The sequence below is a fragment of the Morus notabilis genome, unplaced genomic scaffold (genome assembly GCF_000414095.1).
Source record: "Morus notabilis unplaced genomic scaffold, ASM41409v2 Scaffold241, whole genome shotgun sequence".
NCBI classification, from domain to species: Eukaryota; Viridiplantae; Streptophyta; class Magnoliopsida; order Rosales; family Moraceae; genus Morus; species Morus notabilis.
Window position 1 is genome coordinate 561,847 of NW_010358037.1, and position 12,870 is coordinate 574,716.

At 36.1% G+C, this 12,870-nt stretch overlaps 1 protein-coding gene across 1 annotated transcript; it reads right to left on the reverse strand.

The window, feature by feature from the left end:
* Positions 1-1,018: 1,018 nt before the first annotated feature.
* Positions 1,019-4,846, reverse strand: LOC21403898 (putative G3BP-like protein). The gene is made up of 9 exons (XM_010091336.2): positions 4,651-4,846; positions 3,622-3,808; positions 3,075-3,369; positions 2,755-2,993; positions 2,493-2,673; positions 2,121-2,242; positions 1,968-2,033; positions 1,605-1,668; positions 1,019-1,474 (listed from the first exon to the last, which is right to left on the reverse strand). Exons 2-9 carry the CDS (start codon positions 3,805-3,807, stop codon positions 1,230-1,232), a joined length of 1,398 nt encoding a protein of 465 aa, XP_010089638.1. The 5' UTR covers position 3,808; positions 4,651-4,846; the 3' UTR covers positions 1,019-1,229.
* Between the last annotated feature and the right edge of the window lie 8,024 nt (positions 4,847-12,870).

A 12,870-nucleotide genomic window follows, 5' to 3' on the forward strand; every position in this document is an offset into this window, starting at 1 on the left:
TATTAAATAATAATATATTAAATAAATATATTAAATAAACATATATAATACAAAAACGGTTTCAGAAAAGAGGGAAGAAAATGAAAAAAAAAAAAGTGAAATTCGTTTTTCAAAAAACAGAAAACGAAAACGAGAAAATGAAAACACATTTTTTTCATTTTCTGATTTCCACAAAAAGACAAAAATGCTTTTGGTTTTGTTTTTTAAAAAAAATTACACCAAACACGTTTTTAACACCTGTTTTTATTTTTTTGCTTTGAAAACCGTGAAAAACGAAAATGAAAACGCAAACAAACAGGCCCTAATATTTCTTACGTATCAACCGTCGAATCTGTATTACTTTTTCAATCTGATTTGACTTTTGACTAAATTTAATACAAATTCGACCACTGATAAATAAAAAATACCAATGTTCTTAAAAAAAAGAGAATATAAAAAAAATCCCTATTTATTATTGTTTTAATAAATAAATTAAGATTTTATTTCAATATCAACGATTAAAACAACTAGAACCATATATCAGACCTTTAAAAATATATTTAAAAGGGACAAATTCTAGCAAAGAAATTATCTTTTTTTTAACAAAACAAATAATTTGTCAAATATTTATTTTAATTCTAATCACACGCCGTCTTTTTAAATTATTAAGCAAAAACAAAAAAAAACAAAAAAAAAACAAAAACAAAAAACAAAAAACAAAAACCAAAAACCAAAAAACAAAAAACAAAAAGAAAAAGAAAAAGAAAAAAAAAAACCATCACGTAGTTAAGACTTACCAGTTACGACAAACATTATGTTATATATAACTTAGTAGCATATCTATAATGATGAGAAGGGGACGTAGAGGTTGGACTAGATTTTAAAAAAATGCATTTGGAGATTAATAAAATATTGCCAGACCCAAAAATAATAATAATAATAATAATAATAAAAACTAACAAACAGGGTCATTCCATTATCCACTGAACGCTACAACTATGCATTTTCATAAATACCAATGAAGCTAAAGGATGAGCTCAAATATCTAGGCAAAGCTACATTTGAGGAAAAAGGTGCCAAAACTCTCAAATGGATAGAACTCCTAGAGCTACGGCAAAAGAAGATGCCTCGTAATTTTCAAAGTCGAGAGACCATCTGTTAGGATTAAATATCCATGAAAGAAAATTCCTCAAAAAAATAAAGGAAACTTCCACGAGAAGAAAAAAATAATAATCAACAGGAAAAGTATCTCATGTAGAACCAGCAACATTGTGCTTTGGACCGCTTGGACGGCCACTTCTTCCTCTCCCTTGCTGATAACCATCACCACCGCGCCCTGCCAAACTCCTACCTCGACCAGAGAACTCACCTCTGTTATTATACTCGTTTCTGCCAAAGCTCCGTCCACCGGCATAACTCCCATGACCCCTAAAGCTGTCACTCCGGAACCCTCCCCTCCCCGAGGAGAACCTACCTCCTCTTCCATTACTACCAACTGCAATATTATCACAATGAAAAGTTGATTCTTCAATTTTCAAACTTATTAATCTCTTTTTAATAATGAAATTACTTAACATCAATGCGTCGTTGGTAAAGGAGAATTCAAATATTTGTACACAACTTACCTCGGTTGGTAGTTCTTTTAATCTCAACAACAGCCTGACGCCCGCCAATAGTGATTGGTGAAGCCTGAAACTCAATTTCAAATGTCGAAATAAAATGAGACACGGATAGGTCAATATAAATCACTCGTGAAGCTTTCAAACAAAAAGGTAGGGATTGACAGTTAAAAGCTACAGTAATACGGATTAAAGAATCCTTTTTGAAGATGGCAACTCAGTTTCACTCGTACGTGTCTTGTGCCTCATATCAGAACGTAGCAATTTGATCAGGAACAAGTAAATGGTGGTTCCAGTAGGAAAAAATAGCTCACCACCTTAAGAAATTCAAAAAGAGTTTAATTATAATCAATCAACACGTGAACACACCTGAAGTGCGCTATCCATGGAGCTCAACGACTGAAATTCGACAAAGCCAAAACAGTATCCTTGTTGCTGCCAAGACAAAACACAAGAGGATGAAAAAAATTTGGTCAAAGAACGCAGATCATGTTCTGCGAAAGTAATGTCTCAGAGACGAACCTTATTATTTCTGACTTGCACGCCATCTGGCTTTATTGGTCCAAATTTCTTGAATTCTGCCTCGAGCTGAGCAGCCGTTACAGAAAAGGGCAGATTCTTTATGTAAATAGAATGCCCCTCAACTACAAGGAATTGAATGATGTATTAGATTCAAAATAACAAGCTTGCATTTTCCTTTGTTAATATATCTTTCTCATTAATCAACCGCAATACTAATCATCCCAAGTCCTAAATGATCATTACAGATGAATTGAAAGTTTCAGTTAAACCAAATAAAGGAGACAATAAATTTACTTTTTCAGGAACAAGAATATGAACAAAAACAAAAATCAGGAAAATGATCGTCTATGAAAGAAAAAACAATTTAAGTACCTTCCTCATTGTCATTGCTACTCTCTGGAGTGCTGGTGCTACTTGGTGCTGATGCTTCTGGCACTGAAGCAGGCACTGGTGACCCGTGAGACTGATTCTCAGTTTTCTTAGGAGGCACTTTTGCTGTATTAGTTGGCACATAAACTTTAGTCAGTCCCGGACTCCCTTTTGCTACTTTTACCTACAATGACACATACCAAACTATAATTCAAGCAAACACACAAACTCTTTCAGATGAAAATTCACTGTGCTGGCAACTCACGATTGATGCATATGACTTCTTTGGAGCATCCTCTGGGATCATCATAGAAACTGATTCAACTTCCACGGGCACGTCATTCCCATGTGAATGAGATGGGGGTTCCACAACTGATGCTTCTTCGTGAACAAATTGTCTCTCATTCTCTAATGCATCATAGCCTTTCTCGACAATATTTTTATCCAATTCTTGATGAACAGTTACAGGATCTGGTGTAGGAGGATCAGGAACATGAGTTGGCTCTGCAAACAACGTTCCAGAAGCTTAAAAAGATTTCAGATATTACCTGGATATTAGTGGCCAAAACAAAAAGGCTAACTTACCAGGGTCTACGGTTATGGGGACTTTTGTGGCATCATCAACTCCATTCACTGGACGATTCTCTAATATTTCTCCATCTTCTACGTACCTAAAGACATCATTTAAGACAAAGTATCCGTTGTCTTGTGGGGCAAGGAAAAATGATTGTGCAAATTTCCTTTTCAAGTTATCCTTGCCCGTCAAAGATCCAGTTACTAGCACAGTCACCCCATCTTTGTAAGACTTCTGAGCATCGGCTGTTTCTATCTCAGCCTTATACTCCTTGTAATCGAATGAAAGAATCTTCTCGTTGATATCCTGCTCCAACAAAAACAAAGCAATAATGTTTTAGCTGCAGTTAACGTCAAAATCTAGAACCGATTTTAGATACTTTTGATTCGGAAAACATTGAATCAGGGTTGAGGAATTATAAAGCCTTGAATATGAACACTTGCAATCCCAAATTTATCCAACAGCCAGCCAAACAAGTTGACCAGGATAGTAATTAAAAAAAAAAAAAAAGCACTTTGCAGAGAAAAGATCATGAAGTAAACCAATGAGAAAGCTTACTTGCATGGTGGTCACCGATGTCATCACACCATTGGCGTCGGGCCGGCTTAGCACACTTGAATCCTGATAAAATCTATAAACCAGCTCTGGAGAGTGGTGAAGAATATGGTAATACTGCTCAACAAAAGCGTTTCCGACAACTTGGGCACTAGGGGCCGTTGGAGGACTTGCTGTCTGCAAGGCCATTCTGTAAAAAAAACCCAGAAACAAAACATTATTGTCTCCTACACCACAAATACCTTAAAAAACTGGAAACATAAACAGAATCAGAGACGTGTGAAAACCCAGGTCCCCAGTCGGCAAGAAAGGCAAAGAAACCTAACATAAATCTCATAGCCTTTTAATATTGTCTTTATTCACCAACCCTAAATCATCTTACACGCCACAGAACAATGCTAAAGAACAAAGGAACTGAAGCAAGCTAATTTTTGGAGTTGTTTGAAGCAGCATTGATAGAAAAAAGAACATAGCTTTTGCTGTTTTCGCATTATCTACCCACATTGAAAAATAGAAAAAAGAAAAAAGTGGGCAAAAAGAGGAAACCCTAAAAACATTAAGGATTAATAGATAATTAATTAAAGCATGAACCGAGTAATATCTATCATAGCTAGCTGAGAAGAAGAAAAAGCATCCCAAATCTATAACACAATAAACTCTCGAAAATCCCTTAATCAAGCATTACTCAATTGTTGGATCAAAAGCAGAGCAAAACTCAAAATCTAAAACCCTAAATCCAATCCACCTCAAAAATACAAGATAACCAAAATCCCCCACAAAAACTACAAATTTATCGGTAAGTCAAATATAATAAGAACGAGCAAAACCCAATTTAAGAACCAGAGCAATGCCTGATCGTAGAAACTCGAAACAGCACAAAATATTAACCCGAAAAAAATCAGAAAAAGAAAATACTAATGTTAATTTTCCTAAAACATCACTAAAAAAATCAACAAACTGAAGCGGGCTAAAGAAGCCATTCGACAAATACACAAACTGCGATAATGCGAGATATTAACGTCAAGAGATTACCTTTGAATGCGAATGTTATGGCGAGAAATAGACTGAGAGAATGAAACGGCGAGATTGTACGGAAACGGATAGATTGTACGGAAACGTCGCCGGAGCACGCAGAGTGAGTATGAGTGAGTAAGTGAGAGAGAGCGCACGTAACAGGGAGAGTCGGAAAGCTACCTGTGTCCTAAGAATGTATCTCCAGCACTTGGTGGTTTACTGTGTCCTGTCACCTGTGTCCTGTTTGGGGTTATTTTTATATTTTTCTTTAATTTTTTATTTTTTTAGGGGGTCTTTACTTTTTATTGCGATAAATATATACACACTTATAAAAGTTAAGTGATAATCCGTATTTCCGTAATCCCTTAAAAAAAAAAAAAAAGGAGTTAATTAGTTAGGAAATTAATCTAGTGTTTTTTTTTTTTTTAGAAAATATAAGTGTTTTCTGTTTATTATTCATTAGATTTATATAATTATTTTTAATTTAATTAAATTTAATATAAATTTGACGGTTAATAAATATAAAAAATTAGTGTCTTAAAAAAAGGAACATAAGAGGAAGTCTCAATTAGTAATTACATTAAATAAAAATTAGGTAATTGACCATCTTTTAACTAACTTTTTTAATAAATGGCCGAACTTTTTGGGTGTGCTTTTCACAACTTCAATTTTTTATGTGGGAGAAAAGACTGTAACAAAAAAATTTTAAATTTTTGTTAAAAAAACACTATAATAAAAATATTTAAGTTGTAAAAAGAATAAAGCCTTTATTTTTTAGATAAATGACCAAACTTTCTCTATTTTAAAAAAATGATCGTTTTCTATCGTAGTCAATGGCCAATTAATGATTGATCAATTTATTATTAATTTATCAATAATTTATAATTAATGAACCTGTAATTTGTAAAAAAAAAAAAAGTTAGTTAATTACTAATGTATTTTGATTAATTATTAAATTATAGATAAATTAAAGTCAACCAATGACAATAAAAAGTCAATCAATACTTAAACCACTAAGTTAACAAATGAGAAAAAGAACCAACGTCCCTAATTTTATAAATTTCTCTAATTTTATAAAATTTAGACAATTTATTACAAAAGATCATATATTTCATAGTTAATTTTTTTTTCAATTTATCACTATATTTTAAGAAACTACAAATATATTATTTAAATATAAAAAATGTGACCATCTGTGAGATTTCGCATTTTTGTCTTTTTGGTGGAATAAAATTAAAACATATTTCTCAAATTTAAATAGTTCCTCCGTATTTTCGGAAAATGGAACTATAAAATGAGAAACAATGGAAACTATAAAGTACAATTACGCAACTAGTCGTAAAATTTAATAAATAAATGAGCACTTTTTCTTAGTCAACACAAACTTTAAATAAGAAAATAATTAATTAAAATACCTTTAATTAAAGAGAGAAAAAAAAAAGAAAAAGAAACAAAGAGTACTAAAGAAATTAATATCTAAGAAAACACCCTAATCACTTAAAGAAATTCCTAATTCTAACGCCTCCATGCATCACATTATGCTTCTTTGGCGAAGTTGGCGCAATGGAGGTCATGAGTGACGGTGAGAGTGCGTCGATGGAATCCTCGAGAAGCTCAAGTCAATATGGATTCATGGCAAAGGTAAGAGATCTTGGAGGATGTATTACTATTAGTATATTATATATAGAGCATATTGTTCATCATCTTTAAATTCTTATTCCACATTTTAGAAATTATCACACTAAATTATTAAGAAAATAAATTAGAATAAATATCTGTCTTCATTAATGCAATATTAATCTCCAATAGAAATCTTTAAGACAACGAACACGTCAGGTTATTGTATTCTTCAGTCAAATCACCAGATTCTTGAATGGGGTGTTTTATCTCTAGATGGAGAAAAAGAAAAATGGCCGAATGATTTAACATATTGAGGACCATAACCTAAATTTTTTTATATATTATCCCATTATGCTCCTATTAAACTTAATTATGTCAATATTAGGTATCCACTCATTTAGTTCATACACAGTTAAGAGACTATTAGGCTCTCTACAATTAGATCACTTAATTAATCTAATTAATTAAATAACGTTAATATAATTATTATAAATATGTAACTCATAATTATTATTAGAAAATATAATTTCCGACCATTAGAGCATCGTGTTGAAGGAAATATTGTGGACATAGATCTCTTTCTCTATCACACTGACAACGGCAGGAAAATCAACGAGCGAGTTCAAGTGGACGCTCAGGAGGTCTTAGGCTGCGTTCACTTTACGGATTCGAGTTTTTAATTTAAGCTGAGATGTAACATTTTTTGAGAGTTTTTCACTGTAGCAGAAAAAGTTAGATGTGACATTTTTGAGAGCCTTTTACTATAAAAACTTAAAATTAAAAACTCGAATCGATAAAATGAATGAGTCCTTATTCTTGGTTGGCTTAAATGCGAGTGAGGTTTGAAAAACATGCTATCGCTAAAACTAATGAATTAACAACGATAACATCATCATTCAAATTTTAACGGAAAAACATATATTAACAATTCAGTGTCATCTTTGAACCTTTTCCACATAGACACTATTTTTTTCTTAAACGTTTATTTTCTAATTAAAATTAAAACGACATATCGTCGCTATAAGTTTGACTGTTTGAGTTAATATAAAGCCTAGTTTTAATTAAAACATTGTTAATTTGAACTCGTTTACCGATGACACCAGGGTTATTATACAACATAACGTTGAAAAGTCCATCTATTTATTCATCACGGAGAAGCCCATTTGTCTTCTTCCTCCTTTATTTCTTTTCACCTTTTCCCCTCTTTGTTTTCCCTTTGCAACCATCCCTACCACTGTCGCACCTCCTCCGTCCTTCCACCTTCTCCAATTATTTGTAAGAATATTTTATTTTAGGTCGATTTTGTGTGATAAGCTTGTTTTATGATGTTTTTTAAAATGTTCAGGTTAAATTGTTGCATTAGAATTTTTTTTGATAATGATTTGAGAATATGTTTTCATGGTTATTTATTTATCAATGATTAATTTTAGTTATTTTTTGATGTCATCAAGTTTAGGTTTTTTTTTTTTTAAATTTTTTTCTTTTTATGGTGAGGTGTAGAGTTTAAATTCGCTCAACCAAATTTAAATATATAAATAAATAAATAAATAATATACTATTTGTTGTGTGGAAAATTCACACGCGACACATCGGACAACGAGCGAGCTACACGTGGCCCCATGCCTGCCACGTCAGGTAACCCTTGACGCCCAAGCCTCGTTGGTATCTCCCGAATGACAAGAGAGTCGAGCATACAAGATCGATACCGTCGACTGTATACACAGTCAAGGTCTGCGAGACCAGCTCGGGCAAAGTAGCGCGATAGAGTCGACCGCGAGAGACTATTCTCGGCCGATGTCAGTACAGGTGCAGAAGGCATACTCGAACGGCCGACTCCACATCCTGAGGCCCCTGCGGTGACTGGTTGAATATCCCAACGTTGCGTATGAGTTTGGAGGAGGTCAGTTGCACAGGAAATGATTACAAGCCCCTTAAACTACCTGGAATAAGTTAAAAGGTATTACAGACGGGCTGCAGAGCCGTAATAAGGGGACAAATTGGATGAGTGAACAGTTCAAAAGGTGTTGGCAAACTATGGTCTAGGCTATGGCCACTCGAGTGAATGAGCCCACTGGGGAAAAACCCACTGGTCCAAACTGCCCACCATTGGGCAAGACCCATGAGGGATGGGCTATATAAGGAGAAAGACCCCCCGAGAGAGGGGGCTGGCTTTGGACACATTGAAATCTTCTTGTAAACACACGAATCAAAAGTAATAAAATACAATGGATGTAGCTCTTATTTTAGAAGGGTGAACCACTATAAAACCCCTGTGTCTTCTATTTTTGTGCTTGATAGATTGTTCGTCTTCGGTAATCTACCAATCAATACACTCACACACTTCCACACTCAGCAAAAACACTAGTTCCGAACCGGTAACCAAGCGGGATACCGTGGGGTAACCTGGTACGGCTTTGTTGGTGAAATTTACCCGTCAACAATTGGCGACTCCACTGGGGACCGAACCTGGAATCTCTGGTTCGCGCATTTAACCCTGGACATAAAGCAGTCATGCCTCGAAGGAGAAAGAATGACGCTTCAAACCAAAACATCGAGACAAAAGAAAATACTACGCATCCAACCAACGGCGGGAGTGGAGGGAACCAGCCCGACCAGGGGAATCAACCCCTGGTGAGGGATGAGGTTCCACCCCCAGGCGCGCCACAGCTTGACCCGGTACAGTTGCAGGCCTAGGTGAGCACTCTGACCAACTTGGTTCTGGGGCTAACGGCCATTGTTGAGCGGATAGAAGAGAGAAACTCTATGCCCCCTTTGGAAGATGCCCCGAGACCACTGGGAGCTGCCCTGGCTGGGAACCAGAACTCTGGTGACCGCCAAGGTGCCCTGGAAGGGATCGGGGACAGTGAAAACGCTAGGGGAGGCATTCAGAGACCTCGACCATCTGGGTCCCTTGGCAGCCGACAAAGGGCCGCCAGGCGACGAGCCCAAGGGAGAAGAACGCTCGATGGCCTGAACAACCCTGAGGCGCCCCTTCGAAACTCGGGAAGAAACATCCCAGGAGATTCAGGGTCGGTGCAGGAGGGCGGAGACCTTAGAAATAGGTTGAATCGGAGGAAAGCAGCAGCCTCGAAAGGAGCCACCTCAGCAATCTCTACGGAAGAGGCCAAAGCTATCATGGACCGCGTCGTAAGCCTAGAATAGAAGTTCTCGGGTGACGTCGCCCGCTTGAAGAAAGATGTCAAGAGCCAGGTGAGCCACCTACAGAAAAATCTAGGGCAGGAGGCTGAAGTGGTCAACGTCGACATCACATCTAGTGGTGAAACTTTGGGCCAGCGGGCAGGCCCACTGCCTGAATTTTTTGGGCTCGGCGGGCAGGCCCATTTGCCGGCCCAACCAAAGTGAAAATTCAGGCTCGGGCTCGGGCAGTCAGAATTTGGGCACCTCCCCAGAGCCCGCCACCGTGTAGGAGCCATCAACCGCTGTCCGTCGGAGTTTTTTTGAATTTTTCCGGCCAAGCCCGATTTGCCCGAATGCCCGGAATTTGGGCACCTCCCCAGAGCCCGCCACCGTGTAGGAGCCATCAACCGCTGTCCGCCGGAGTTTTTTTGAATTTTTCCGGCCAAGCCCGATTTGCCCGAATGCCCGACCCTCCCATTGCCCGAAAATCATGAAAAACGGTCAGAAATACGACTGTTGGCTGCCCGACCCGAATTTTGCCCGAATACCCGAGATGCCCGAACTGTCTGAATGCCCGAAAACCCGTCCAACGACTAGTTTTTGCCCGAACCCGAACCCGCTGAACCCTAAACTAGTCATTGCAGCCTGAATTGTTTGAAAAAAAATCAATTTTTGAACCCAAAAATTTCCCTATAAATATCCCCCATCCCCCACACATTTTTCTCACTCAAACTCTCTCAATCCCTCTCAATTTCTCTCAATCTCTCTCAATTTCTCTCAATCTCTCTCAATCTCTCAAATCTCTATTACAATTTTTCCAAAAACTATCACATTATCCTAAAGTTATCTTTCTCTCAAATTGCTATTATTTTTTTTTATAATGGATCCTTTTGGTTATAGTGGTATTCCCGTTGATGCCCAACACAACGTGAAAGAAGGGTAATTTCCCACTAATGAATTTGTTACGCAAGAATCTACTAATCCGAACCTTGGTGGACGTACTGGAAGTCGTGGTCGCAATGGTGGTGGGTGTGGTGAAATGACGAGTGCTAGTGCGACTACGTCTGCAAGTGTTGCAACCTCTAGGAGGAAATGCAAGCGCACCTCGACAGTTTGGGATCACTTCGACATAATTAAGGAGATCGACAATGAAGGTAACACTAAACATATAGCTCAGTGTAAATATTGTTTATCTAAATTACAAGGTGACACTATTCACGGCACCACACACTTGAGAAGACACTCTGAAAAGTGTCTTCAAAAGCTTAGCCAATCCGGCAGACCTAAACTCTGCCAAACACAATTATCTTTTGATCGCGCAACCGGTGGTTTAACCACTTGGAAATATGATCCACAAGTAGATCGTATGGAAGTTACACGAATGATAGCTGCTTTAGATCAACCACTTAGTTTTGTAGAGCGTCCTAATTGGCAACGATATATTAAGGGTGTACATAATCCTAATGCATAGTTTACTTCAAAAACTACTCATAGAAAATATTTATTAAAATTATTTAAAAAAGAAAAAGAAGCATTAATAAACCTTTTACACTAGACTAGCGGGTGCGTTGCGTTAACGACATATATTTGGTCTGCCATTGCCAATAAAGATTATTTAGCTGTAACCGGACATTACTTTAAATGATTTGATTTAGATAAGAGAATATTAGGTTTTAAATGTGTTCTAGGATCACATAGTGCGGATTTAATATATAATACCATTTTAAATGTAATTGATGAATTTAGATTAAGAGATAAAGTAATGGCTATAACATTAAGATAATACTAGTGTCAATACAAAAGCAAAGCAATATTTTGAAAATGATTTAAGTTTATTCGGTGACAGTACAATTTTCCACCAACGTTGTGCATGTCACGTAATTAATTTAATTGTTAAATCTGGTTTAAAAGAAATGGGTAATCAAATTAAAAGAATTAGAGATAGTCTTGCATGGATTCAAGGTAGTAACCAAAGACAAGAAGATTGATTTAGGTTCTTACAAGCATTAAATATGCCTCCTAGAGCATTAGCGTTACATATGCCTATAAGATGGAACTCAACTTACATAATGCTTCAATAATGCATCCCCTATAAGGATGCTATAACAAACTATATGTGTACAAAAGTAGGAGTAGGACATATAGACACATATAATTGGTAAATTGCTGAAGTTTTGTATCAATTTTTAGATAGGTTTCATGAAGTGACTCTAAAACTTAGTGGAACATATTACCCAACATCACCTTTAGCTTTAGGAGAACTTTTACGAATTAGTATTTTATTTAGCGAATATAGGGATGACCCAATTTTAGCAGTTCCTATCCATTCTATGGAAAAGAAATTTATAAAATATTGGTCTAAGTTGCATTTGTTGTATGGTTTAGGTACTATTTTTGATCCTAGATTAAAATTATAAGATTTAGAAAACTTAGGTGAATTTTTAGGCATCAATTGTAAGGACCAATATCCAATAATAAAGAAAAAAATATATTCGATCTATAGTAAATATGAGATTAGGTTTAGAGTACCTCATAGAGTACAGGAACCGCAACACGAACGACTGCGCCGACCTAAAGGACGAGATTGAGAGGTTGATCCGTGAAGGGAGGCTGCAAAAGTTCAAGGTGGAGCGTCGAGGCTATGGTCCAGGGAATGACGGTCGACGTCGAGAGGATAAACGGTGAGGCAAAGATCGTGAGCTGGTCGGCGTTATAAGGACCATACATGGAGGACCTTACTATTGGGAATGGTGTCCTATAAGCATGAGATGTAATTGGATATTTATTATTTATTTAATAAAAGATTTTATTCATTATTTTATGTGCATATATTTATGAATATTTTATGAATATCAAATGAAAATTCCATGATTATTTATGTGACCTTAAACGTTGTATATAAGTGTTATATGCAAGAGGATAATGTTTAAGGATAATAATTAAAAACGGTGTTCATAATGAATTTAATTAAAGTTCAGAATCTTTAATTAAAACATTATTAATACATGTCATTCCCATTTAGAATGGAACGATGTTATCCACACTGTTAATATGGCGAGATATTAAATGAGTGTATTTCACATAATGAGATTATGTGGAACAAGGACACAGACACAATATGAATTTCTAATAATTTTTGTTAAGTATAGAAATTCTAATTGAGTCTATTGATGGTCATATATAGAATGATCTTAATCCTGAGTTCTTCACAGACTCATATTTATGAATTTGTGTCTTTTAATTTACTCGGTACGGATTTTGAGATCCTGAATCCTATTCATTTTATTTTGAAGACATGATGAAGTAGGTAGCCGGGAATGTTATTATACGAGATGGAATCCATTCCTTTTTGAGATAAAAGTAGATAAATAATTCTCTTGAGGGTTGATTCGGTACTTGGACCAGTAGGAGCTCCGATTCATGAATGTGTTTTATGAATCACTGTCCATTAGAGAATCAATGGTACTCAAGGATAAAGAA